Below are 27,115 nucleotides of genomic sequence, written 5' to 3'. Positions count from 1 at the left end.
CTTAGAGGGCAATCAAGAATGTTATTGCTCTAAAAAAAAACTTTCATGAACTGAGATTTTTCTACTCTTGTAACTGAAATGCAACTTACACTGAATGTAAAATGCTGTAAAAATATACATAGCACATATTCTTGAGGTATCTAGACAGATGGCTAACCCTAGACTAAAGTTAATGTAATACAGTTTCAAGCAGAGAAATTGCTGGACATTTCAGTCAGTTGAAGAGGAAAAGTAGTTTCCAAACTGAATCCAAAGTGATAGATGAATAATTATTTTCTTAGCCTGGAAAATGATGTAAAACAAAAGATAGGAAACAGGACAACCAGAATCTCCTTTTGAGCAAAGAATTTCAAGAGCTAACAGGAGAGAGTACAGGCTCATAGGAGTCTCTAAGAACATATGGCCATAACGTCAACAAAAGTTAAATCCATAGAGGAAGATGAAAATGAAGATGGATAGTTGCTATAGGGATGGGAGTGAGGGAGGATAAGTTAATGTAAACGAGGTAATTGGATCTATTCAGTGATCTTCCCACCATGCAGACCTGTCAATGATCAAAACAGCCGGGAGTAGAAAAATAAACCTGTAGTATCGGCTATATTTAACGCTATTTTGCTTCCACAGTTGAGGAGTCTAGGATGCTCACTGTGATGCTAACTGATAAGGGGACACCATGGAGGAGACCAAGGACAGATCAAATTTATCTTTCCATTAACGAACCACCCATTTCCATATATATATATGTATGCATTTGGAAAGGATAAATCTGGTAAAACTGACCATTGAAAAATTGCTAAAATCCAGCCAGTACAGCCAAAAAATGTCTGGTCAGCATAGATGAAATTAAAAACAAGCAAACAAACAACAAACAAACAAACACAAAACAAACAATCAAACAAATGCACACTAATATTTTTGTGTGAGGAAAAGCAAGGAAATAAGACCTGTTACTTCAGAGGCTTTTTTAAGAGAGATGAGAAAGTTGAGAGGTGTAAATATCTCTGTAACTATGACAACTGTCAGAAGCTCATGTGGGGAAGTAGAAAGCCACGAGCTTGGCTATTATAACTGTCTACAGCAAAATTAGTCTCAAAGCTGAATGAAGAACTGATATCCTAAAAAATTTATTTGTTGCACATCCAAAAATATTTCAAGCCAATTCCTAGTAAAAATTAATTAAAATTTCAGTGATACATAAAAATTCTTTAAATCTTTTTATTTTATTCATCAAAGGAAATATTTCTATTGCTCTTCAACATTTGAATGCTATTGAAAATAATAATAACAATAAAGATTAAAGTAATGCACAACAATTCTGAATGTTTTAATTGTGTTTTTTTTTTTTTTTTTTCCCCATTGATTTTCCAGGAATTAGTAAGTCTATATACATTTTAAGACTTTCCCTTTGCAAATGCTATATTTTCTCAGAGGATTAAAAAAGCAAACAAACAAATAAAAAAACTGTTTAGGGGTTTTCATGCACTTTTAGCCTGAAGTGCTTTTGTTGTTCACAAAACTGCAGGAAGGACTCAATAATTTCTTCCCCTAGCCCCTCAGCATAAAACAGTTATTTGTTTTGCAGTCACTGCTTGTCTGCTTTCAGGTGACATAATGTTAACTTGATTCAGTGACAGTCAGATGAAAAAAAAGTATTCAGGAAAATAATGAACATTATTATTTCTTCACTGGTCTGAAAATAAGTAACAAATATATATATGCATATATATAAATAGCCTTACATCATTTTCAAAGAGATTAGTTGCAAAGAGAAAGAGAATCCTTTGTAAATTTCCTTATGAATATGATTCTATGTTTTCTAATTGGTGGTTTAGATTTGTTATAAACTTATGTTTTTATTTTGTATTTATGTGATGAAAGAAAAAATTTTGTTTAAAAAAGATTCACTAGATATTTCATGAATATACCTCATAATCTTCCTCAGGTAAATAAAAAGTGATGTACAAATCATGACGTGTATATGTATGTATATACAGTGTATATTTAAAAGCACAGTTATTACCAAAACTTTGCATCTAGAAATATATTTTACTATTTTAAGGGCAAAAATAATTAAAAGCAAACAAACAAAAAATCAAAAACAGTGAGTTTTGAAAAAAAACAATTGCATCCTATTCAGAAACCTTTCATGAACAAAGGTAATCAAGTCAAGAACCTTGTTTGGGGTTAAAAATTGGCATTATTCTATGTACTAATAAGCAAGGTAATAATCAATAATGCTAAATATCATGCAAGCTATTACAATGTCAGGATTAAGTTCATGAGCTCCTATTACTTGAACAAAGCTAATAAATTTGCAGCATTTGAACTCTCTGACTTACTTTGCAGCCTATTCAGTATTCAGATACAGGAAATAATTCTCTAGACAGGAGCCTCAAAGCAAGACATAGTCACTGTGTAGAACTTAAATCTCTTCATGATTAATGTACAAACAGATAAATATATGTACATATATATAGAGAACCATATCCTGGGCTGCATCAAAAGAAGCATCACCAGCAGGGTGACGGAGGAGATCCCACCCCTCTACTCTGCACTGCTGAGACTTCACCTGGAGTACTGCGTTCAGATGTGGAGTCCTCAGTACACGGACCTGTTGGATCCTCCAGAGGAGGACCACAAAAATGATCCAAGGGATGGAACACCTCTCCTGTGAGGATAACCTGAGATGGGACTATTCAGCCTGGAGAAAAGAAGGCTCCAGGGAGACCTGATAGCAGCCTTTCATTATCCAAAGGGAAGCAAAAGGAAAGAAAGGGACAGACTCTTTAGCAAGGTCTGTGGTGACAGAACAAGGGGAAATAGCTTTAAACTTAAAGAGGGTAGATTTAGGTTAGTTTTAGGAAAAAGTCTTTTACAGTGAGAGTGGTGAGGCACTGGAACAGGTAGCTCAGAGTTGGGACAGATGCCCCATCCCTGGAGACTTTCAAGGCAAAGCTGGATCAGGCCCTGGGCAACCTGATCTAGCTGTGGATGTCCCTGTTTATTGCAGGGGAGCTGAACTAGATGACCTTTGAAGGTCCCTTCCAACACTAAGGATTCTACAATTCTGTGGTTCTCTATATTGCTTCACTCATAAACTATGTATCTCTAGCATTGTCCAGCTCCTACGGTGAGGAGCTGAGTGCAGAAACTGAGGGCAGATTTCAACTGCCCAATCTTAGCTGTCTAATAGCATGGAAGACACCCAGGTGAGTCGTGCACAGCCTTTCCAAAAACAGATGGGTCTTGTGTAAAATGCGCTAGCCTGAGGCAGAATGTTTGGATATTGAGTATATCAAAATGGCACTATATGTCAATATTTAGGAGATTATATCTCACTGTGAAGTAACAGCTGTCAGCTCTAGCTTATAAATATCAGCAGTTAGTATGCAGATGCATTATCTACAAGTGAGATCCCATGGATGGAAAAGACAGGGCTCCGTTCAGGCCCCTGATGTCACTGTAGATGTCCTTCAGTATTTTACGCAGCCTCCAACAGACTTCCTAGGGGACCACAGGTTATATGTAATAGACTGTTTTGTATCTGCCAATTTTAAAATTATTTAATGACAATAAGTAATCTCCAATCACAGAATCATAGAACTGTAGAACAGTTAAGGTTGGAAGGGACATTTGGACCCTCTTCCTATAAAGAAATTCTTCCTGACATCTAATCTAAATCTCCCATGGCAGTACTTACACCATTTCGTTGCATCCTATCAGTTGTTACTTGAAAATAAACATTAGTACATGGAGCTGTTCCTCCTAAAACAGGTACAGGATTTGCAGTTCCACTTGTTGAAAGTGATGCAAGAGCTAAGCAAAAACAGTAATGTAAAAGAAATGACGTTAGCAGCAAGAAAGATTAACAAGGTAAATGATGGGCTTAGGTGTCTGGTCCTAAGATGGAAAATTAATTAGGTCCCTGTAAGGACAGCTAATAGAATTCTGGAAACGTTCTTCAGAATAAAAACTAGATGTTAATTTAATTTGATTTGATGTGACTTTCCTGAAAGGCTGAGTTCACTGTTGCATTCCAGATTCACTTATTGTTGGGAAAAACTGAGTATGTGAAGTGTATATATACACTTTTCATTATCTGTGTAAGGCAAGCTAGTAAAAATTACCACTGTTAGATTCATTAGGATCATTCACTTTGTGCAAAGTTGTACTGAAACCAATCTATTTAAACACTCAACCTCCTTACCTTTTCACACTGAATTTTAAACAACAGGACAAATTTAAGTCTCACTTACTCTTCATATATACTCTTCGTGTATAGCTCTATTAGTCTTGCTATCTTCAACAGATTACACAGAATGCAGACCAGATATGATGTTGGCTTAATGGAGAAAGTCATCAGAGAAAATTCTAGTTCTTTATTTAGAAATCTTTCCAAGCTGGTTCCACTTTGAATGTTCTGCCAAGAATTAATTTTATAGTACAAACTACATGAACTGTAAGAATTAAGTTATTAGATTTATTTACATTTTAGTTTATGTTCTTTGTTCTATTAAGGAACCCCTTGGAATCTCCTGACAGGGAGAGAGCATTTGTTTCTTTTCTTAGATATTGTAGGAATGCATGGGAACAATCACTCCTTTTGAAAGTATGCAGTCAAAATAGACCTGCATATGTACAACTAAGATTCTTTTTTTCATTTAATATTTGTACAAACTATTTCCTGACAGTACTTCAAGTATGACTATTTCACAGATGTAAAGAAAATGTCGTAGCTTAGATAATATGAAAAGAAATCTTTCAAGGAACTGAAAATTTTACCACATTATTGGCAGGTGTTTTTCTTTGAAAAATCTATCCAAACTTCCCCTATTTATTTATTTATTTATTTATGCATCATTTCAAATAATCCAATGATTCTTCTATACTGAATGTTGTCATATTATTCCTTTCTATTGAAATTTGCAGGGATTTAAAAATATTTAATATTATTTAATGAAAATGACAAAGGTTATTTTAATTAGCCTAAAACTTGATATTTGTTTGTCAAAGGGGTATAAAAAATATTATATTTTAGTCTGAGCATTTACATTTATATGAAAGGGATAAGTCTAAGTGTCCTGCATTTCTCTCATGCTACAGCGTAGGTAGAACTAAGATCCCAAGGCCTTTGGTAGAAATTCAGTTTTCCTGCCAAACAATTAAGACATTCAGAAATCAAGAGGTCTTTCCTTTGGACTGTGAAAATGTTCTTCAAGACCACTAAAGATATGTAGATATGCACCGTTACTTTTTTTTTTTTTTTTTTTTCCCATGAGAAACCTATCTTGCTCTTGAGCTCAATTACAATTTAAATTTAGTCAGACATTCTTAGACATTGATTGCATCTCCAGTGTAGCTTGAATCACTAGTCCTACATTATGAACACAAATATGATTTCATTGAAATTCATTAAAAGTAGAGGTAGCCACTCTTTTGCATAATAGGCTCATGATTAAAGCATTTGCCCATCAGATACAAAATGAATGCTTATAACACACAATATACATTATACCGTAGTGCATAAGCCAGAAGAAAAGACAGTAAGTCAGGGCCATGAGATCGAAGAGATTAAAGAGGAAAATTTGTCAGTTCTGATTCCTGCTTAAGAATGATACTAATTCCTAGCCAACGGTGGTCCACTGAGAATTGTATAAAATTCTGTTTAGTGGAGTAGAATGGTAATAAATAACCCCTTCCATTTCTAAAAGGAACTGAAGCCATCTAACTGGTGTACTTTTTTTACTGCACTGAAAATCCAGTACTCTACTTTGTATTTTTCAGCTGCTTACATGCTACACATTTTTAAGTTACTCAATATGATTTCTCTGGGTCATGGTTTTATAATTTTGTTATCAGTATACCACCACCGAGCAAGAGAGAGACACAATCTTTTCTGGGTGTAGTGGGCTTTTGGAGAATGCATGTTCCAAACCACAGCCTCTTTGAAAGACCCCTTTATCTCGTGACACAGAAGAAGTATAATTTTTTGTGGGGTCCTGAACAGCAGCAGGCATTTGAGGAGAGTAAGCAGGAGATAGCTCATGCCCGGATGGGACAGGATGTAAAGAACATTCTCTGCTCTGCTGCTGGAGAGAAAGGTCCCACTTGGAGTCTATGGCACAGAGCCTCGGGAGAGACCCGAGACCGAGCCCTGGGATTCTAGAGTTGAGCATACAGAGGGTCCAAAGAGTGCTACACTCCAACTGAAAAGGAGATCTTAGCAGCATAGGAGGGTGTTTGGGCTGCTTCCGAAGTAATCAGCACTGAAGTGCAGCTCTTTCTAGCATCTCAACTGCCACTGCTGCACCGGATCTTTAAAGGAAAGGTTCCTTCCACCCATCATACTACTGATGCCACTTGGAGTGAGTGGATTGCACTGATTACACAACCTATTTGGGCTGCTGAACTGTGGAAAGACACTGCTGCCCAAATAAAGAATATGGTTGTAAAGGTGCACCATGTAGATGCTCATGTGCCCAAGAGTCAGGCTACTGAAGAGCAACAAAATAGCTATCAGGCAGATCAAGCTGCCAAAACAGAGGTGGCTCAAATAGACTTGGACTGGAACACAAGAGGGAATTAACTCTAGCTTGGTGGGCCCACAAAACCTTGGGCCATCAAGGAAGGGATGCAACATATAAGTGGGCTAGAGACCAAGGGGTGGACTTAACTATGGACGCTATTGCACTAGTTGTTTATAACTGTGACACATGCACCACAGTTAAACAAGCCAAGAGGATGAAACCTCTCTGGGGGAAAAGGCGATGGCGAAAGTATAAATATGGGGAGGCGTGGCAGGTTGATTATATGCTCCTTGCCGTGATCGCGCAGTGGTAAGCGTTATGTGCTTACTGTGGTGGAGGCAACCACTGGGTGGCTTGAAACATATGCAGTACCCCATGCTACTGCCCAAAACACCATACTAGGTCTTGAGAAACAAGTCCTATGGCAACGCGGCACTCCAGAAAGAATTGAGTCAGATAATGGGGCTCATTTCAAAAATTCTCTTGTAAATACTTGGGCCAAAGATCATGGCATTGAGTGAATTTACCATATCCCCTATCATGCACCAGCTTCTGGTAAAATTAAATGAAACAATGTGTTGTTAAAAAACATGTTGAAAGCAATGGGTGGTGGAACAATTAAGCACTGGGAGAAGCATTTGGCAGAAGCCACCTGGTTGGTCAACACACGAGGATCTATCAATCATGATGGTCCTATCCAGTCCAGCTCCCTACTGCAGAAGGAGATATCGTCCCTGTAGTTCATGTAAAGAGCATGTTGGGATAAGCGGTTTGGGTCCTTCCAGCCTCCAGGAAGGGCAAACCTCTTTGTGGAACTGTTTTTGCCCAGGGACCTGGGTTCACTTGGTGGGTGATGCCGAAAGATGTGGATGTTCAATGTGTACCACAGGGGAATTTGATGTTGGGGGAGTGCAGTCAGTAATTATATCCATATACATATGTGTGTATAGACATGTGTGCATAATGCATTTAATTATTGTTTGCTTGTATGTATGTGTATATATTAAGCATGATGTAGTAATGTAGAATATGAGGTGGAATGTTCTGGTTTTATTATTTTTGGTTATCAGTATTCCACATCATAACATCATGCAGTGCACTGGGAGTTAAGGAGTTAATGATCCAGTTCCATGGACTGACAACTTTATGGATACCTGGTTCACCGAAGAGAAGAAGGGAATTCACATTCAGAGATGAAGATAAGCTGTGGCAGTAAGTCACAGGATCTCGCTCTCTGACTCTGTCGCTCGCTATCTGGCAGTGTGTTGGTGTGCTCTCCAGCCACGCACCTTCAGTCCAAAGTAGGCCTTTCAGTTCAGTTTTGGACACTCTCTCTCTTATTTTATTTGTTTTATTAGCCTCAATTTCAATTATATTGTATTATATTGTGCTGTCTTGAATTCTGATATCATATCTAGTAAAATTAAGTTTTCCTCCTTAGATTGTTACAGCTGTTCTGTTTTTGGGCCCAGCTCCTATCTCCCTCCCCTTCCCCTTTCCCCTTTCCATTTTGGGGCCAGAGGGCCTACACGCCTGCTGCCCCTTGTTATGGGCACAGATGGATCTAGATAACTCTGTGACACTTTGCTATTTCTTTACTTCCAAAATTATTTCACTTGCTCAGAGTGGTTTGAAAAATTTGGACATTATTCTTATTCTATGACAGAATTGCATACAAATACATGCAGACTGCCAGTACAAAAACATATTTATTTAAAACTAGAGATCTACGACCTACTTAATATCAGCCTACTTAAATACATTTATATAGGATTGGGGCAGGTAAATTTAGTCAGCTATTGGAGCATCCAGTCCCATAATGGGCATTCCTTCTGTCAAAGCCCTGTAGGATGTTGCTTCAGCTCCACTTGCACAGATGCAGTTAGTTGTGAGTCTAAGCGCATATTCCCATGATTCTTTTTGTGTCTTTAAATCCATGTACAATGGCCTGATTGTTCTCCTTGATGGCTTTAGGAGTAATAGCATCAGGGTACTCTTTTCTTCACAGTTTACGTTTCTTGGTTTCCTGTGGCAACCATTGCTCATCTGATCCTCAGTATGTCTTTCTTTTCAGTGTGGTTAGCTCTTAGTCAGTTTATATATATGTATATATGTATATGATATTTTGTAATATGTAGCCCTACACATAGATGCATATCCTCAAAACCTCTCTGTAGAATCTTTGATAATAGATTTTATTCCGATCTTTCACCTCAAATATCATTTATCAAAAGTACAAAAAAGTTAACAGAAATGTCTGTATATATGGAATAGCTTCTGCAGAAGGACTTAGAGTTTTCAGCCTGCAAAAAAGAAAGCTGTTTGGAAATAGCTGTAAAGTTATGAAAGTCATGGAGGAGGTGAATAGAGATAAATTGTTCAATTACTTTAAAACAATAGATAACAAATGAAAATGATTGAGGATAGATTCAAAAGATTCAGAAATGGTTGGTTTTTTGAGCAGTGTTAAAGAGCTCAGGGTTGTAAATAATACATAGTTAAATGGATTCAGAAATGAGGTACAGATGTTACAGGCAGAATGATGTAACAAAAGCAAGAGCTTTTAAACACAAAGATACTGAACTACTGGAGACTAGGATGGTGTTCTTAGAAGCTACTGCACAGCACTTGCCCTGGTCTTGTACTTTTATCTGATGTCCTTGCATTCTCTTTCTAGATGCTTGAATTCAATTACAGACAGCCTGCTGGCCTAAATGAGTATTTGATATCATCCAGGTTATCTATTTCTATGTTTTTAAATATATTTCAAAACTGTATAAACAAGCTTAAAATATTACATTCCTCTTGTGCTCCTTCAATATACATTAAAGATATGCACTTTATTTTTTTGTTTGTCTTCTTTTTGAGTTAATCAAAATTATGTAGTATAGCTAGTTTCAAAATACCAGTATCAAGATTTCTATAATTCTTAATCACACTATATTAAAACACATCTATTCAAAATAATCAATTTAAAGGTGACTGCTGAGATACAAACATATTGTTCTAATTGAATTATATCAACTGAAATAACAGCATTCACAGAAAATAGTTGACATATATGAACATTCAAAAAATGAAAGAATGAGGTAGAGGTGAGGTACTGTGTTTCTGTTACACTAGTTCTTCCATTTTTCATATTTCTCTTTCTCTCACACATATGGGCTAATACAGCAACAGATAATACTGTTTACTCCGTCTGCAATGTCTATGAGATTTAAACCTATCAACTCTAGAACAAAAATTTCGCAATGTTAATAATAATTTGAAAAATAAAAGGGAGTATTTACCCCCCACTGTTGTCTGTTTTTTTTTTAACTGGAAACCATCCTTGATTAAACTAATGAAAGCTATGATTACATGTGATGCTGAGGCAGAACAAAATGTTTAGTTTCGGAAGTTTACTAGAGCGTGTTTCACATCCTGATAGTGTATCTAAAGGCACAAATCATGCTCAAAGTATTACTGAAGATATATCAAGGCATAAATCATCTTGTAGATTTTGAATATCAGCATATACAATCCATGATCCCTAAAGAAATTTACCTTTAGATGCTTTTTTACTGGTCCAATTTCTCAAGCATTTCCCTTCTTTCTTTTTTTCTGTCTTATTTATTGATAAGAATTTATGTGCCCACGGTCTCCAAACAGTTAAAAATGATTAAGTCAGACTATGCATTATAAACATTGATTTACAGAACAAGCTTCCCAGTTTCATTGAAGAGAAGGCCTAGCTTTACATCTGTAGACAGAAATTAGTTAGGGAAATGTTTAGATTTTTGAGCTGTAGACGTGTACATTTTTTCTTTTGTCCAAACTGAACTGTTCAGTCATATAAAGATTACAATATATGTCATTTGTTTAGTTACATCTTCTGAAAAGCAGTCTGTTCTAATGTGTGGAGATTACTAAAAATATATGAAAACTTTCTTAATGGAGACAAACACAAGGCAGGGACAAACCCAAGGCAGATACAAACGTGCACTATTTATTAGGCTAAAATCAACGGCATTTCATGACATTTTATGAAAAAACTCTAGAGGTCATCCAATCTAGATAATTTTTCACTCCAAAAGTGCCTCAGATCAGGCCCTCTGTTCCTTGTCCAGTTGAGCTGTGAATAGATACTCCAACTCCTTCCGTGTAGGACAGAATATATATATATTTATATATATGTGTGTTTTTTTTTTTTTTTTTTTTTTTTTTTTTTCTTAATTGTAAAGACATTTACAATTATCTTTCAAAAGGATTTAGGACATTTTGCATTCCTTAGAACCTTTGATTCACATATCTATAAGATTGCATGAGAAGTTATTATCACTAGCTTGATGTTCACAACAGCTGATATTCTCAGTTTAAAATTGTAATATTTTTAAGGTTTTATGGTTGTTTCTGTATCTCCAAAACAGTTGTTTTGATACCATTAACCACTAATATTAGTTTCCCTTTGGCTTATTGAACGTCATCAAGGAATTCATGAAGGTTAATAGTGATTTTAATTCTAAACTGGGAAAACAAAACAAAACAAAACAAAACAAAACAAAACAAAACAAAACAGAAAAGACTAGTTTTCCTGTAAAATATTATCTGAGGAATTTACAAAGGGATATAAACTTCAAGTAAAAATGCACATCAAACATGAAGGATGACAGAGTTGCATGACTGAATTATGAATGAAAGAATAAAAATTTTATTACACTCACAGTAGTATTATGTATTAAAATATTATAATATTAATAGCAACAATTTCTACAGATATCACTGAAGTATTTCATGCACACCAGAATCTGTATGCCCATTTGTTACTCAGACCATGTAAGAACTGATGTCACTATGTTTACCAATGGGCTTTTTTCTGGGGTCCAGTCTTTCATCTGGCTCAGTCTGTACTCATGCAGAATAAGAATGATTTCACCTAGACTCTTAGAACATCCAGCTCTGTGATTACAATAAAATCTTTACAAGAAATGTACACATAGAGCACTAGAAGCTGGGAAACATATTTAATATCTTCAGAAAAAAATATCGTGCAAAATGATATAGAAAGAAGGATTAACCAAAAGATATAAATCTTGATGACATTGTTAAAAATTCTAATTAGCCTATAAACTAAGGTTTCAGTTGTAGTACTATTTTGGCAAAGTTGATACTTTTTTTTTTTTTATACTTCTTAATGAAGTCTTTACTGTGACTGCAGCACATGCAAGCAGAAATTTAGAAAGAGAAACCCAATTTTGTCAGGTCTAGATCTAAGTTGCCTGGTTCTTAGAAGTCTTTATTTCAGGTTCTATTAGCAACTTAAGATGCTAACTCAGGTCCAAGCTTATCCCAGAAATCTCTCCTGAGATATTTAGCCATGTCAATTCAAAGAAATGACTGAACTGATCAAGAACAAGGCCTTTCTGTGTTTTTCTTTGATTCTTTTGAATTCATTGCTCTGACATAACCACTGAAACAGATGTAACCATATGAAGGGATTGAAGAAAAAGATAAGCAAGTTTTATGAAAAATTAAAGCAGTGGTAATTATATTCAAATCCTGCTTGGAATGAAATCCTACTGCTTTTATTGAGATCAGAATTGAGACCCACATCTCATCTAGTTAAACCTCAATGTTTCAACAAAGAATGATCGCTTTTTGAGTTTAATACTTGAAGTGGGGTCATGCATGCATAGTATGATGAGCTTCATTCCAAATCTGAATTTATTTGCACTAAGTCAGGTAATATACAGTATTTGAGCAGCTTCTGTGGTTCAAACGGATCTGTCTTTTTAACATTTAAATGAACACTAGGAATAGTAATAGCTGGATAGTAAAGAATGTATGGTAAACTCTTGAACAATGTATAAAAATAAGAGAATAAATGGGTTTTGAAAACTGACCCATTCATCTAATTAAGGATTTAAAATTATAGATTATATCATGCATTCCCGTTTCCTACTGTAATTATCACAATAATGTCCTACCGAATTCCAAATTCTGTTCTTTTCATGTTATTTTGAACTAAAAATAACATCATTGGAACTTCTCCAGAAAATAATACCTGGGTCCTAGGACATGAGGAAGCAAAACTTCATAGAAAAGCAGCAAAAATCTCCTGGTATATTAGAGAAGTGACAGTAAATAGTTGGACTGCATACAGCTGATTTTTCTGCCTTCATAGAGGACTGTTGTTGATCTAGTGTTCCGTATTTTGTAGTTAACAGTGCTTGAAAGAATATGTTTGCAGATATTATTCTCTTGCATTCTCATATCTGTGACTGAGTAGGTGGGTACTGAGTCTTCAATTCTGTCTTATCTAAACATGTCCATTCATAAAATTTATTTTCACCAGGGAGGAGAAATGGATATACAGACACACGTTTCTCTCTGACTGTTTAGATGTGAATGACAGTTTTACCATAGGTACCCAGAGAGGTGGTGGATGGTGCCCAGGTAGTGCCCAGAGAGACTGCCCAGGAAGAAAGAGGAAGCCCTTGAATGGAAACATTCAAGGTCAGGCTGGACTGGAATCAGAGCAACCTGATCGAGCTGTAGGCAGGGGATTGGACTGGATGATCTTTAAAGGTCCCTTCTAAATCAAACAATTCTAAGATTTTATGGAACAAATGGGGAAATTATGTTTGTAAAAATAAGCCATGGATGTAGGTTTAAACGTGAGGATGAGTATCAGAAGTATTCATTTATTTAAGCTCTCTTTTGTGCCATTGACACGGAAACACCACTGGTTGCTACAGCGATGTTTGAAGCAACTGACAGTAAGCAAACATACAAATAATGGGGGGGGGGGGGGGGGGGGGGGGAACTTCCAGAGATTTTCAAAGAGAAATAGAATGTTTAATTATTCAAAGTAAAACCATTTCACTATTTTCATTATTTTGTCCTGATGCCTCAGTCAAGCATTCTGGCTGGAAATATGCTTAGTTAGGCTGTCATACTTTACACGTGACCTTTTTCTTCTGTCTTCTGTTAGAAAATACTGTTTATTTTGCATAAGGAATAACAATAACATAAAGCATATTTTAGATGGGTATTTAAAGTCTTCTGTTTCATTGTTCTAAATGAAAATATTCCATTGCAAATTAATGAAAGAAAACCCTTAATATGAAAGTGAAAGGCATAAGCATCATCACTATGGAGAACTTTTCTCATGTTTATTCCCAATTAAATAACAAAGATGAAGTTATTTGCAAGCATAACTATATGTTATGTATAAATTTGAGTTAGCAACCTTGATGCTGAAAAAAAGTATTACAATCATGAGAATATTTATGGGAGGTAGAAGTAAGTCTGTAATATTTCATAATATTAAAAATTGTCATACATTTCCTTAATGTTAGTGATTGTAGCTTATTTTGAATATATGAGACTGGAAATACTAACCAGATAAAGTTATTCACACAGTCAATAACAAATACAAATTCTAGAAGAGTTTCAACTCCTAATGTACGTCTCTGTTCTTATAAAGATTCAAGATAAATGGTAGAGGTTAGAATACATTTCCAAAGAAGCTTTAGTAGTTCACTTTTTATCCTTTTTATCCATCACATAAATTTACACATTTGCTACTGCAGTTTTCATAGTCAATAAATAATCATGACTTTATTTTAGATTTCTTAATTTCCTGTTGAGAAAGAAAAAAAGAAGAAGTCTTCGTATGATCACGTCTTAGAGTGCATCCCTTTCAATTTGTGAACAGTCGAAATTGAAGGTGTGCTCTTTAAGCACAAATATTAATTAATGGTCTATATTTTCTGAAGAAGAAACTTATGCATTCTGCTCCCTGTGATGAATTAGCATTGTTCAAAAGTTCACCGAGTGGGAAGCATATGTGTTGCCATGGATCATTACAGCAATCTGTCATGTGTATGTGTGTTTATGTAAGCTTTACAACACTTTATTTAGTAGGTCATAGCACAAAATGAACCTGCTGTACATTGTTTGAAATATTATGACGTACTTCTATTTATAGAAACCTGGAACATATGTAGATAAAACTCAGTTTGATTTTTATTAGGTTCCAGTTTCTAAACTATAAATATTACTTAAAGACTTTCTATTTGTAACAGTTTAGTGATTAGCCTAAGCCTTGTTTATTATTTATCTTTTTCATAGTTTTAATGCAGAAAAGTAGTGCTTATGCTCCAGAATCTACAGCAAAAAAACATTTCTCTACTAAATCTTATCCAATCAGCTGGTAATATGAAATTCATAGAATCATAGAACCATAGAATGGCTTGGTTTGGAAGGGACCGAAAGGATCATCAAGTTCCAACCCCTCTATCGTATTGTTATGTTGCGTTCTTCATGTTGAATGTGGTTGCTACAACTTTTCTTTTTAGTTAGTAAGAACTAATAGAAATTTATTGCTTTTCCTATTGTTCCCTACCTCTCCCTCCACATCACCCAAAATCAATACTTACAGTTTGAGTTAATTTAAATTATGAGTATGTATCTGAAAAAGTATGCATCTTTATTTTCATAATTATGTATTTTATCAGCTAGCCATGCAATTTTTGAGGAATATCTACTCAGACAAAAATATAGGTCTAGAAATGTAGAAGTATTATTTAATCACAATTTTCATTTATATCAGTGTTCAATGCATTGCCTCCAAATTGCTGTGATTTTAGTGATTTCATATATATCCCAAGTGAAAGTATGCCATGATCCACTCACAAAATCTAAAACTTAATTTATTTTCTTTATATTATTTTATATAGGTGCAATACAGCTTTGCTAATTGTATTCAAGGATGGGAAAAAAAAAAAAGGCAAAAAAATAGATAATGTGATGTGTGTTGCCTGGGTAGAGGCCCAGAGAAGTTATCAGGATTCAAGATGGGTAAATGGACATGTTCATATACAGCCTCGGGGCCCTGGAATACTATTTGCTAAATATACTGTATTAAAATTCTCAAAGTATCAGTTCTTCAGCATATCAGCATCAGAGTTCTGTAAAAGTTCATAGTTTACCTCTTGAGGGGGAGTCATTTTAGATTGAAGTAATATATTTCATCACAATTATCATAAATGAATATTTAATTCCCCCCAAATTATTCTATAATTTATAAGAATGTGATATCACCATGTGTATATCCACATGAACTATCTGATACTTTAGAGTGCCCCATTTATGATGTTAGGTTCTAAGTTTGTCAAGATAAATTAAAATGTTTTAAATCCATAGCTCCTGCTCTATTTATAGCCCTAGTAAAAAAAAAAAAAAAAGAAAAAAAAGAAAAAGAGAGAGAGAGAGAGAGAGATAGATAACATATTTATTTTTATAATTTTACTTTTGCACACAGTAATTAAATTATTTAATAAAGTGAAATTGATGTGATGTTTACCAAATCACGCAAAGCCTTCAAGCAAACTGATTTTTTTTTCAATTTTAAATCACCAAGGCTTCTCTCATCTATATGTAAGAAACATATAAGCAAAATTTATATTAATTCTTTTCAGTTACTCATGTTGAGATGATATAGATGAACTTGAGCTGGCCTTCAGCTGAAATTTAGGTTCCATTCTCCTACAGAGGTCTCAATATGATTTGAATGGTTTTGTATCTTGATTAGACATGACATTTAAAATGTAATAAAAATATGTTTGCATCTTTCACCTCTGAAAACAGAACATTAAAAATATATATTAAGTTCAAGTTTGATCCTGTTGAAAACTGAGAAAGGTTTTAGAAAAATGGGAATGAATATTGTTGCAGTTTCCTACTGCTTCATAGATACTAAAAAATGACAGAAAGTGCAGCTGGCTCGTGGGTTGACAAGAATGCTGTGCCCAGTTTACATTATAGACCATTTGTTAACTTTTAAATGATAGCAATATAGCATCGACAGTTTGCTAAATAACACAAACAACCTCTTCAATACATAACAACAATATGGAAGGGAGGAGTAGGAAAATGATACTATTTTTTTCTTTGTTTTTCTTGCTGTGCTAAGAAGCTGAATCTTTACTGATTTCACAAATCAATAAAATCAAGTAATAATTTCATTAGTTATCATCTTTTTCATGTAACAGCATAAGTATCATGTTTCAGGGACTCTTTTATTCTTTTCCATGTCATTATTAGGAAAAACATTTATTATGGATGAGGTCTAAAAATGATTGATGCTGATCTTACCAGATGTGATTTCCTTTTCCTTCTCTTTCTGTTCTTTCTTGATTTTAATAACAGTAATCCCTTGAGAGCAAAAAAATACTATCCAACATCTTCAACATTTCATAACAATGAGGTTTGATATGTCACTAAAAGTAAAGTAGTATTTCAGTGTATGCGTGATTTCTATTTTTATTTTTATTTTTTAATACTTGCAATTTTATAAATTCTAAGTGATTCCTTTACATTTTTGCAAGAAGCCTGAATATTAAAATATGTAGAAGAATAGATAAGGAGCATCCATGTTGGTTGGTTTTACTTTTTTTTTTTTTTTTTTTTTAATATATTCCTAATATATGAAGTGTGAATGTATCATAACAAATAGTGAATATATCAGTGTACATGCATTATTTGAAATTGCTTGTGTACAGCAATTCTATCCAATATGTTTAAAAAGATAAAGTCTGCCTCATAACTTCCTAATAGCTTTCAGAACCCCAAAAACACATCAAAAACAGCCAGAAAACAACCAAGGCCTTCATGAGATGTAAGTACATCATCTGAATAATTAATATTCCTATCAATATGTTATGAGAGCACTGTACAGGATAGCCAAAGTGTATGCTTGAGTTTATACCGTGGCAGTTTTAAAATTTGTTTGAAGTATTTTAACTATCCTCTGCTTTTGACTGTTTAAGCTACTTCACAAGTATATTCAGTTTTTTATAACTATCTCAATAGCTTAGCTCTATATGTTTATGATTGTTCATTTGTCTCTGCTGTTGTAGAAATTGCTGTACCTCGCTATTGCTTTACTGTATGATTGAAAGAAGAAATTTCATACTCTGTACAGAAAAAATTATTTTCAATTTATAAACTATTGTATGCACTCAATTGTACATGGCACTGGATTATTTTTAAGGATCTTGACAACATCCAGCCTAGAGGAAAATGTAAACTAAGCCATTAAATTATTTCAAAATGCTTTACTATTCTGGAAAAGAAGAAATATTTCACATAAAAAAAAAAAAAAAAAAAAAAAAAAGTGTGATTCCCTTCTCCCAGTTTTCTGCTCATCTCTTTTTACCTTCTAAAGATACAAAAAATGACTTCATTTTTTTTAGTGTAAACAAGTACTGGCCTATCCTGGACATTTTGCAAATCTTCAGGACTTTCAGTTTAGAGGATAGCAATCTACTATGTGGAGCACTACATGCAAAAGAAAGAAACTTGAGCTTCTATTAAAAAATGCTATAGTGAAGAGCAATTTTTAAAGTAAAAAAGTATAAGATGATATTTGAATTCATAATATAATGATTTGCAAAATAAAATCTGCTTAAAACTTCTGTAAACTCTTTTACAGTACACAAAATTAAAGGAAAAAAAAGGAGAATGGTCAATTGAGATGTGTTTATGACCATTTTGTAACATATTTAAACATGTGGATATCCCAGTTGGGACTTAAGGTAGGAACATGCGTAAGTCTTTTTACAGGAAAAGCATTTAGTGACTCTTAGAAAGAAGTAAGCATGATGATGTCCATGTTTCTGCTGGAAAGACTCATACAGAAACTGAATAAATGACCTGTTTCATGAAGCTCCTGAAATAGAATCCTGTTTCCAATATACAGTTAGTATTTCAGCTACTACAACACTTTACCTGCAGGAAAGAAATGCTACTCTGTATAAATTTTATTTAATTTTTGAAAATCACTAGAAGATGAAAAATCTTACTGAAATTTGTTATAGGACACTAAAAAGACACAAACCATCAGCATGGATCTTCTTGTCCAGTTTTCTTTCAGCAGAAGATCAGTTCCTTTGATGCCAAAACTCCTTTTGAGTTTCAGAGAGCCACTGAAGTTGCCTACAATGAAGCACCATTTTGCCTTCTTGTTGAGGTAGAAGTTGTTGAAACTTGTTGAGGGTCGTATTCCGCTTGCTATTAAGTGTAAGATATTAAGAGTATTCAAAATATCCTAGTTTGGCTGAAGGTATGAAAGAAGATATATAGATCTGTGTTTTTCAGAAGTGTAAAAACACTTCTGGGTCTTATCTTAAAGGATCTTATCAGACATTTTAAGTATCTCCAATGGCAGTAGATACCAGTGTATTTGATGTGTAAATTGTCTAAATGTAGACCTTATATATGTCTAAATCTCTCTTACAAGCATATAAACCTAGATTTCCAAGAGCATTTATTTCAGGATTCTATGAGATGACAGAATCAGAGAATGGCTGAAATGAACTCTGGAAGTCATATGGTACAAGTCCCGTGCTCAAACAGAGACAAGTGCAGCACACAACTCAATACCACGTCCAGACAAAACTTCTAAAGATGGAGACTCCATAAAATCTCTGCGCAACCTGTGTTATACTGTTACAAGTATGTTTTCTGATGATCAAATGGAACTTCCTGTGTTTCAGTTTGTGCTCAGTGAATCTTGTGTTGTCACTGGGTATCTCTGTAAAGAGTGTGACTGTTTTCTGTATGCCCTCCCTTCAGACTATATATATATATATATGTAGCCCTATAAATGAGGGCTGCTCCAAAAGTAATGCCTCCTACTTTATTATGTTGGCCCACTACATTTGAGTATGATAGTACTCAAATAGTTCTTCTTGATAGTAAAGCAGTAGATGTTGAACCTGCCCACCAACATTCCATTACATTTTGATGATGTGTGATAGATGGCAAGAGAGGGACAGTCAGACAAAATTGTACCTGACATGTAAGTGTGTATGAAGCCAAGGTGTGGAATTGAATTCCTCTGTCTAGAAGAAAATTTACCTTTTGACATTCATTGACACTTGCTTAATGTTTCTGGGGACCAGCCAGTGTTTGTGAATAGTGAGGTGGTGGGTGGTGTGTTTCAGCAACGGCAACAGCAATTTGAAAGACAAACCACTTTCTGAACGGCCATGCTGATATTTACGAGCACATGCAGGCCCCTGTTCATTGCTGGCAAAAATCCATAACTAACAGTAGTGAATATTTACTCAACATTTTGCTCTGCCAAGAAGTATAATTATGATTTAACAAAGAGCATAATTTGCTCTACCAAATAATGTTATTGTGCTACTTTTATCTGCTATGGTTTTCATAGGAATAAATAGGAGGGATTACTTTCAGAGCAACCTTTGTATATTTTTAATTTCCTTTAAGAGTAGCCTGAGGCACCACTAAAAATTATTCTTAAAAGAAATGAACAAGCAGGTATTTGACAAGATCTGTTTGACAAGATTTATTTAAATGTTTCAGACAGCAGAGAATGAGAATGAAGAAAGGCAAACTTGCATTAATTTAACAAAATATTTTTAGCTTTTACATTCATAAATACAGATTTTTCTAGGATCTTTATGTTTCTTCCTTGGTGATTATCAGAATGATTAAGAAACTCTTAAACTGCAAACAAATAGTTGAAAATGTGAGTTAAGTTGAAAACTTTTAGACCTCATTTATTAGCTTATTTATTAATTCTTTTATTTTTATCATTATTTTCAATATTTTTTTTAATTTACATATTTTCTCATGATTGTTGAGCAGCCATTCCTGACACTATTCCTTACCTACTGATGTTATCAGAAAGGCAACCTCAGTGTCTGAATCACTTTCTTCTTTTTCAAGAGTGTGTATATATTCACAGACAACTAGAAAGACAGATTGTATATCTCATTGTTTCTCTTAGCACAGAATAGTATGTTTAAGCTGCAACCTCTCACTCTTTGAAATGCTGATTTATTCAAAGAACAGTAACTACCTTATAGATGGGAGAAGGCTGCTCAAGAATATGCTTACTCGAGAGTTAATCCATGTTTGTACTATGGTTAGACTATTTTAATCACCTGGAAAACTGAGATTTTTCTCCTTGATCTTTTCAGACAGAATGAAACTGCTAACTAAATGATAATATTATCTATGATTATTGTTTCCTTGTATGACCTTGACTAACATGAAGGTTTCTTGTTGGTAACTTGAATATACACTTGGTTTATTTTTAGTTTATTGGGAATTTCAAATAGAAACATCTTTTTAATGAAAAAAAAATGCAAAGAAATATACGTAACATATCAGTGCACAATAAATATATACATCAATTGTTCTGTTAGATTTATAAATTGTAAAAAAAACCCTCTTTCATATAAGAAATGGCTGAATAGAACATAGAAGGATGAAAGGAACATAGAAGGGTCTTCTCAATCTTTTCTTTGGGTTTTTATTTTATTTCAAATCACTTTAATTCTGAAACATTATAGTAGGTTGATAAGATATCTGAATCTATTCTGCCTTTCCAAAGCATTTAAATAACATCCTGACTGCCATTAAAGGCAGATTTCCAGATAGCAATTGATCCACTTATGTACCAGTTCAAAGCTATTGATGTTTGCATCTGTTATCTCCTAAACAGAGATTTGTAAACTGGTGTTCCAGATTACTGCAGAAAACGTCAAATGAATTCAAAATACAGACACTTAAATGGATTAATTAACCTCTTCACCTCATACTTTACAAGCACTACTGTGAATACCAGCAAAGCATCTTATTGATTTTAAGAGTTTTAATTTGCATTATAAATCCTTTCACTGGCCTTGTCCACAATATCTGGGAGAATTACGAATACCATTTTTCCCTTTCTGCAGCTTGAATGCTGGCCTTGTAATGGCTCTTTTGATCTTACTAAATATTCTTTGAGCTCTGTATTATTCCTCTCCACTTGAAACTTTCTTCCCTACTATACATCAGTGTCTCTTGGTAGCCTAAAAATCACTTCTAAAATCGGATACATTACACGTAGATTGCTGACATTATTAAGCTTCACAAGCCAATAACTGCAGTAGTATGCCAATAACATAATAATTATTTTTTTCCAGAGGCAGCAAGAGGCTTGACATATTTATAATTCCTTCTGCATAATTTTTATTTACTTATTTTGCAGGATTTTTAGGCACTAATCACAGGTATTCTATGAGAGGTTTGCTAGTTCTCAGACACAATGGCGTTATGTATAAAGGATGAAAATATTTGTGAAGACTGAAACTTGAGATATTTACTTCAAAACTTCTCTCTTATATAGGAAAATGTAATCAAGAATGTCATGCGTAAAAATATTGGGAAGGTTGTCGACGGTTTATGGGCTGGTCTGGCCCAGTTCCACGACTAGTGGGGCGGAGGGATTTTTTTGCAAAATCCACGCCTCCGGAAAAGGGAAACAGGGAACTCCGCCCCAAAAAAAGAATAATAATAAAAAAAACAGCGGCAACGATCTGAGGAGAAACTAACTAATTCACTAAATATAGTATGAGAATGCACGATAACACACTATAGTACAATATAATTGTCATGGAGTTATCTAGATAGATCTGTGCCCGTGACAGGGGGCAGTAGGCTTGCGGGCCCCCCTGGCTTCCGAAGAAAAAAAAAACGGAGAAGGAGAACTTATTTTACTAACTACAATGTTGGAATGCAAGATGACACGATATAATACAATCTAATTGGAAGTAAGGATAATAAATCAAATGAAATGAGAGAGAGCGAAAGAGCGATAGAGAGAGAGAAAGAGAGAGAGTGAGAGAGTTTCCGAAACAGAAAGCCCTACTTGATGAAGGCGCACGTCTTGGAAGCACATCCACTCCTCTCCCTGGCAGCAAGTGAAAGTGAAAGAAAAATGACCGCGCGCAACCAGATGACATATCTTTCGTGATGTATCTTCCTTCTCTGACTGTGAGGTCCTCTGGGATACGTAGTTCTTCTTCTCTTTTGTCCATGATGTTATGATGTGGAATACCAATAGCAAAGTTACAAAATCATGAAAATTCAATATATTTGTTAATAAAATCAAATATAATTGAGAGGAGGATTGTCCAAGAGCTAAAGGCCTTACACTAATACTGAAGCCTTGCGTGCAGTTGAGAGCAGCAGCAAGACGATCCGAAAGCGGGCATGACAAGACGAGAAGAAGGACAGACTCAGGTCAGGTGACCTACAGGCCTTATATCTGTTTCCCTGAGCAGGAATGACAACAGTATTCAAACAGTCTTCTGGGGAACGTAGTTCTCCTTCTCTTCCAGACAAGTACCCGGAACTAGAGCATTTGCACTTTAACTCCCAGTACACTACATGATGTTATGATGTGGAATAATGATAACCAAAAATCATAAAACCATGACAATATAAAATAGCTGCTGTAGACACAGAAGATGTTAAGCAGTTTTCTTTTTTGCCTGGCCTATCAGAAGATCCGTCTGTTGTGGGGTTGCTACAAGTGAAAAAGAAACAGGTACCGACTGCCACAAAAACGGTGTACGGATGGCAGTACCGCACCAACAGGGATTCCTTGTTCCTCATTCATAAGTTGACTTGCCAACAAGAGAGTCAGGGAGTGAGAAGCAAAACTCACTTGTCTTTTAATAGTCCCATATGTCCAATGCGTAAAGCCAGTGGAGAATGGAGGTTGATGGTAGACTACCATGGCCTGGCCTGAATGAAGTCACACCCAAACTGAGTACTGCTGTGCTGGACATGCTAGAACTCCAGTATGAATTGGAGTCAACAGCAGCCAAGTGGTATGCCACCACTGACATTGCTAATGCCTTCTTCTTCATTCCTTTGGCCACAGAATGCAGGCCACAATTTGCCTTCACCTGGAGGGGTATTCAGTATACCTGGAATTGCTTGCCCCAGGGGTGAAAACACAGCCCAACAATTTGTCATGGGTTGATCCAAGCTGTACTGGAACAGGGTGATGCTCCTGAGCACTTACAGTATATTGATGACATTTTGTGGAACAACACAGCAGGGGAAGTTTTTTTTAAGAAAGGTGTTGTAGTAGGCGTCTTGCGGGGGCACGGGATGTACGGGACAGGCCTCTCCCTAAACATAGAGAGACAGTGCTATCGTGCTGACCTTGTTGCAGAGAAAACAGGAGAAGAAGAAGGATGATAAAAGAATGTGGAAACGGCCAAATAAGGCACAATGTTATCTGGTGTGAACCAATCAGAGTGGGACATGACAGCACGGTTATCTAGGTAAAAATGTATATAAGCTGTGTTTAGTAGTGAATAAACGCCATTTTGCCTCACTTACTTCTGGGGTCTGCGTGAGCATCTGGCCCCGACCTGGTAAAGGGTCGGTTTCGCCCAGCAGTAAGCCCTACACGTGGACAGAGGACGAACACCGGACGAGCAAACAGAGACTACACGCAACAAGTGGTGACCCCGACGTGATCTGTCTGCTGAGGGTGGCTGCCCGGCGTGCCCGTGACGCGGAGAAGAGCCTGTGAGGTGGCGGCAGGTCGTGCACGGAAGACGTACTGCGGTTAAGAGCCTGCGAGGTGGCGGCAGGTCGCATGCGTAACAATGGACCAAGTCATTAAGGTACTTGTGCAGTTTTGTAAGGACTACTGTGGAAAATCTACTCCTTCCCGGAAGGAGATCGCGGCAGTTTTGTCGCTATTAAATGAGCTGGGGGAGCTGGACTCTCCCCGCTACGTTTTGGATTCGAGTAGGTGGGACTTGCTCACCTCGGTGCTATGCCAGCGCGCCATGGCCAGTCAGAAGGCTACGGAACTTAAAACGTGGGGACTGATATTAGGAGCCCTTAAAGCGGCCAGAGTTGAGGGAAAGGTATTGGTGGAGGCTCGATACCTTTTGGGTCTCAGCGGAGGAGGTGAGACACAGGACCCGGTCGGGTCCGATGGGGGTTCGGGAGCAGTTTCTTGCAGGGGCCGAGAGGAGACGGAGCCGCCAATGACCGTTGGTGGGATGGCGCCGGCTGAGCCGACCGTGCTCAGTTCAAAAGAAGACAAACAACAAGAGAGTGAAAGTTCGTTGTCTCGTCCCCCTCCCCCGTATCCACACCCCTCAGGCGGAACGTTGTATCCTTTATCAGAATGACGTCAGTGTTACCTGACTCAAGGGGGCGGAGGAAGCTGTGATCTACACGGGCAGGATCAACTTAGTGCCCACATGGGGAGGGACCAGACAAAAGGTCCGTCCAATGCGGACAGGGAGCATAGCCTACTGTCTCTGGTCACTCCCAGGGGCGGTAGTGCGAGTGATAGTGTAGAAGAGAAAGAAGGGACTGGCTTTGAGTGCAGGGGGAGGGATCAAATGACGGACTGGAATGGGATTAGATCGGAGGCTTTGGGAAAGGGTATAGTTCCAGAGGCATTCCGGGTGATTGTGAGTGATCGTGGTCCCGAATGGGTGCCGCCTGACCCCGGGGGTGTTACGCGCCTGGTGGAATTTATGGATAAAAGAGGCCTGAAATCGCCTCTGACATTAAATGCACTACAAACTTTGGCTGCACTGGGGCCTCTCTTCCCCCGTGACATCACAAACTTAATGCGTACGGTGCTCAGGCTGGTTCAATATACGTTATGGGAGATGGACTGGGTGGCCGAGTTGGGGGGCCGTGCCGGGGCGACAGGGGTCGGCCCGCGCCGCTCCCTGCATGGGACCGGAATACAGCGGCTTTCAGGGAAGGCCGTGGGAGTGGCTTCGCCCCAGGGCCAGCTAGCGAGACTAAGGCCAGGGGAGCTAATAGCAGCCACAGGTGCAGTGGTGGAAGCGTTTAATAAACTTGTGCATAAGGCCGAACCACCTACTCCGTGCACAGATATTACCCAGGGCCCGAATGAATCCTTTCAAAGCTTTACAGACAGGCTTTTAGCTGCTGCAGAGGGGTCTGATCTCCTGGTACCGGCCCAAGGGCCAGTGATCATTGACTGCTTGCAGCAGAAATCGCATGACAATGTTAAGGCATTGCTGCGAGCCGGCCGAAGTACGCTTAATACCTCGGGAGCCGGCCGAAGTACGCTTAATACCTCCGGAGAAGTTATTCAGTATGTCTTAGATAAGCTCAAGGTGGCTCATTTAACTAATGAAAGGCTAGTCACAGCTATTGTCGTAGCTGTTGGCCTGCGACAGCAAAGATCGCTGCAGCATCAAGGGCTGTGTTTCCGATACGGCCAGTATGGCCATGTTAGAGCACAATGCCCCTGTGGGGGAGGCCAGTCAGGGCCTCCTGATCACAGGAAGGGATTGCTAAAGGGTATCCGTGGTCGGGTATGCAGCAGTTAAATATCATGAATCTGGGAAATTCTGTGGGTACCATCGCGAAAAGTAATACCAGATATAAGTAGCATATCTGCAAAAACTGAGTCTAGGTGCGAGTTTTCTACAGAAATTCTTCGTTGGCAGACCGAAGCCAACTCCAGAACAACTGAGGGACAGACGATGGGATCAAGAACCACTCGTCAAGAGGAGCACTACACCTGCAACGCTGACACTTCCGATGTTGCTGATATTTATGGTGTCCATGGCGATTACAGAGTGTCACAAACAACTACAATGGACACAAGAACATATGCAGAAAATTAAAGAAGAGCGTGATCCCTTTGGAAGCTGGCTGGACGGACTGTTTGGGGGAACGGGTTCATGGTTAAAGCAATTGCTTAAAGCTCTCGCAGTAGGATTTGTAATCTTTGTGTGTATTCTAATCTGTCTTCCATGCTTTGTAGGATGCTTGCAGAACTGCCTTCAACGAATGATGGACAAGACTTTTGACTATCACATTGAGTATCATAGATTGCGTGAAAAATTATAGAGGGGTTTAGGTTGTTGCGTTCGTGCTGTAACGGGGCAAGGCTTGGCCGAGCACGGAAAAGAATTCCCTGTTGCTCTGATGATTGCTTAAGAACTGTAGTAGAAAATAGTAGGAATAGTGTGCTGAAATATATTTAGGATTAGGCGTTTTGCGCTGCTTCGCGATGTACGGGTTAGGTGTGTGTGTAAGTAGTATTTAGCTTAGGAAGGGGGAGATGTTGTAGTAGGCGTCTTGCGGGGGCACGGGATGTACGGGACAGGCCTCTCCCTAAACATAGAGAGACAGTGCTATCGTGCTGACCTTGTTGCAGAGAAAACAGGAGAAGAAGAAGGATGATAAAAGAATGTGGAAACGGCCAAATAAGGCACAATGTTATCTGGTGTGAACCAATCAGAGTGGGACATGACAGCACGGTTATCTAGGTAAAAATGTATATAAGCTGTGTTTAGAAGTGAATAAACGCCATTTTGCCTCACTTACTTCTGGGGTCTGCGTGAGCATCTGGCCCCGACCTGGTAAAGGGTCGGTTTCGCCCAGCAGTAAGCCCTACACGTGGACAGAGGACGAACACCGGACGAGCGAACGGAGACTACACGCAACAAAAGGAAAGCAAATAATCCAGATCCTTCTGTGTGCTGGTTTTGCTATTTAGTGAAGCAAAATGAAAGGACCTGCCCAGGATCAATTCCTAGGTATAAAGTGGCAAGATGGACGTCATCACATCCCGACAGATGTGATCAAGAAAATCACTGCCATGTCTTCACCCACTAATAAGAAAGAGTCACAATCTTTTCTGGGTGTAGTGGGCTTTTGGAGAATGCATGTTCCAAACCACAGCCTCTTTGAAAGACCCCTTTATCTCGTGA

The 27,115-nt window shown here is 37.1% G+C and overlaps 1 protein-coding gene across 1 annotated transcript; it reads left to right on the top strand.

Moving 5' to 3' along the window:
* Nucleotides 1–24,730: 24,730 nt before the first annotated feature.
* On the top strand, nucleotides 24,731–26,291 carry LOC124417122. Its single transcript, XM_046899291.1, has one exon. The coding sequence runs from the start codon at nucleotides 24,752–24,754 to the stop codon at nucleotides 25,721–25,723; it is 972 nt and encodes a 323-aa protein (XP_046755247.1). The 5' UTR covers nucleotides 24,731–24,751; the 3' UTR covers nucleotides 25,724–26,291.
* The last annotated feature ends 824 nt before the right edge of the window (nucleotides 26,292–27,115 follow it).

This window comes from Gallus gallus, chromosome 1 (genome assembly GCF_016699485.2).
Source record: "Gallus gallus isolate bGalGal1 chromosome 1, bGalGal1.mat.broiler.GRCg7b, whole genome shotgun sequence".
In the NCBI taxonomy this organism is placed as follows: domain Eukaryota; kingdom Metazoa; phylum Chordata; class Aves; order Galliformes; family Phasianidae; genus Gallus; species Gallus gallus.
Note: the sequence above shows the minus strand (reverse complement) of the source record. Positions and strands in the feature narration are given on the sequence as shown.

What these genes read in the sequence shown, in the direction of transcription:
- LOC124417122 (XM_046899291.1), top strand. Translation starts at nt 24,752, where the DNA reads ATGACGGACTGGAATGGGATTAGATCGGAGGCTTTGGGAAAGGGTATA.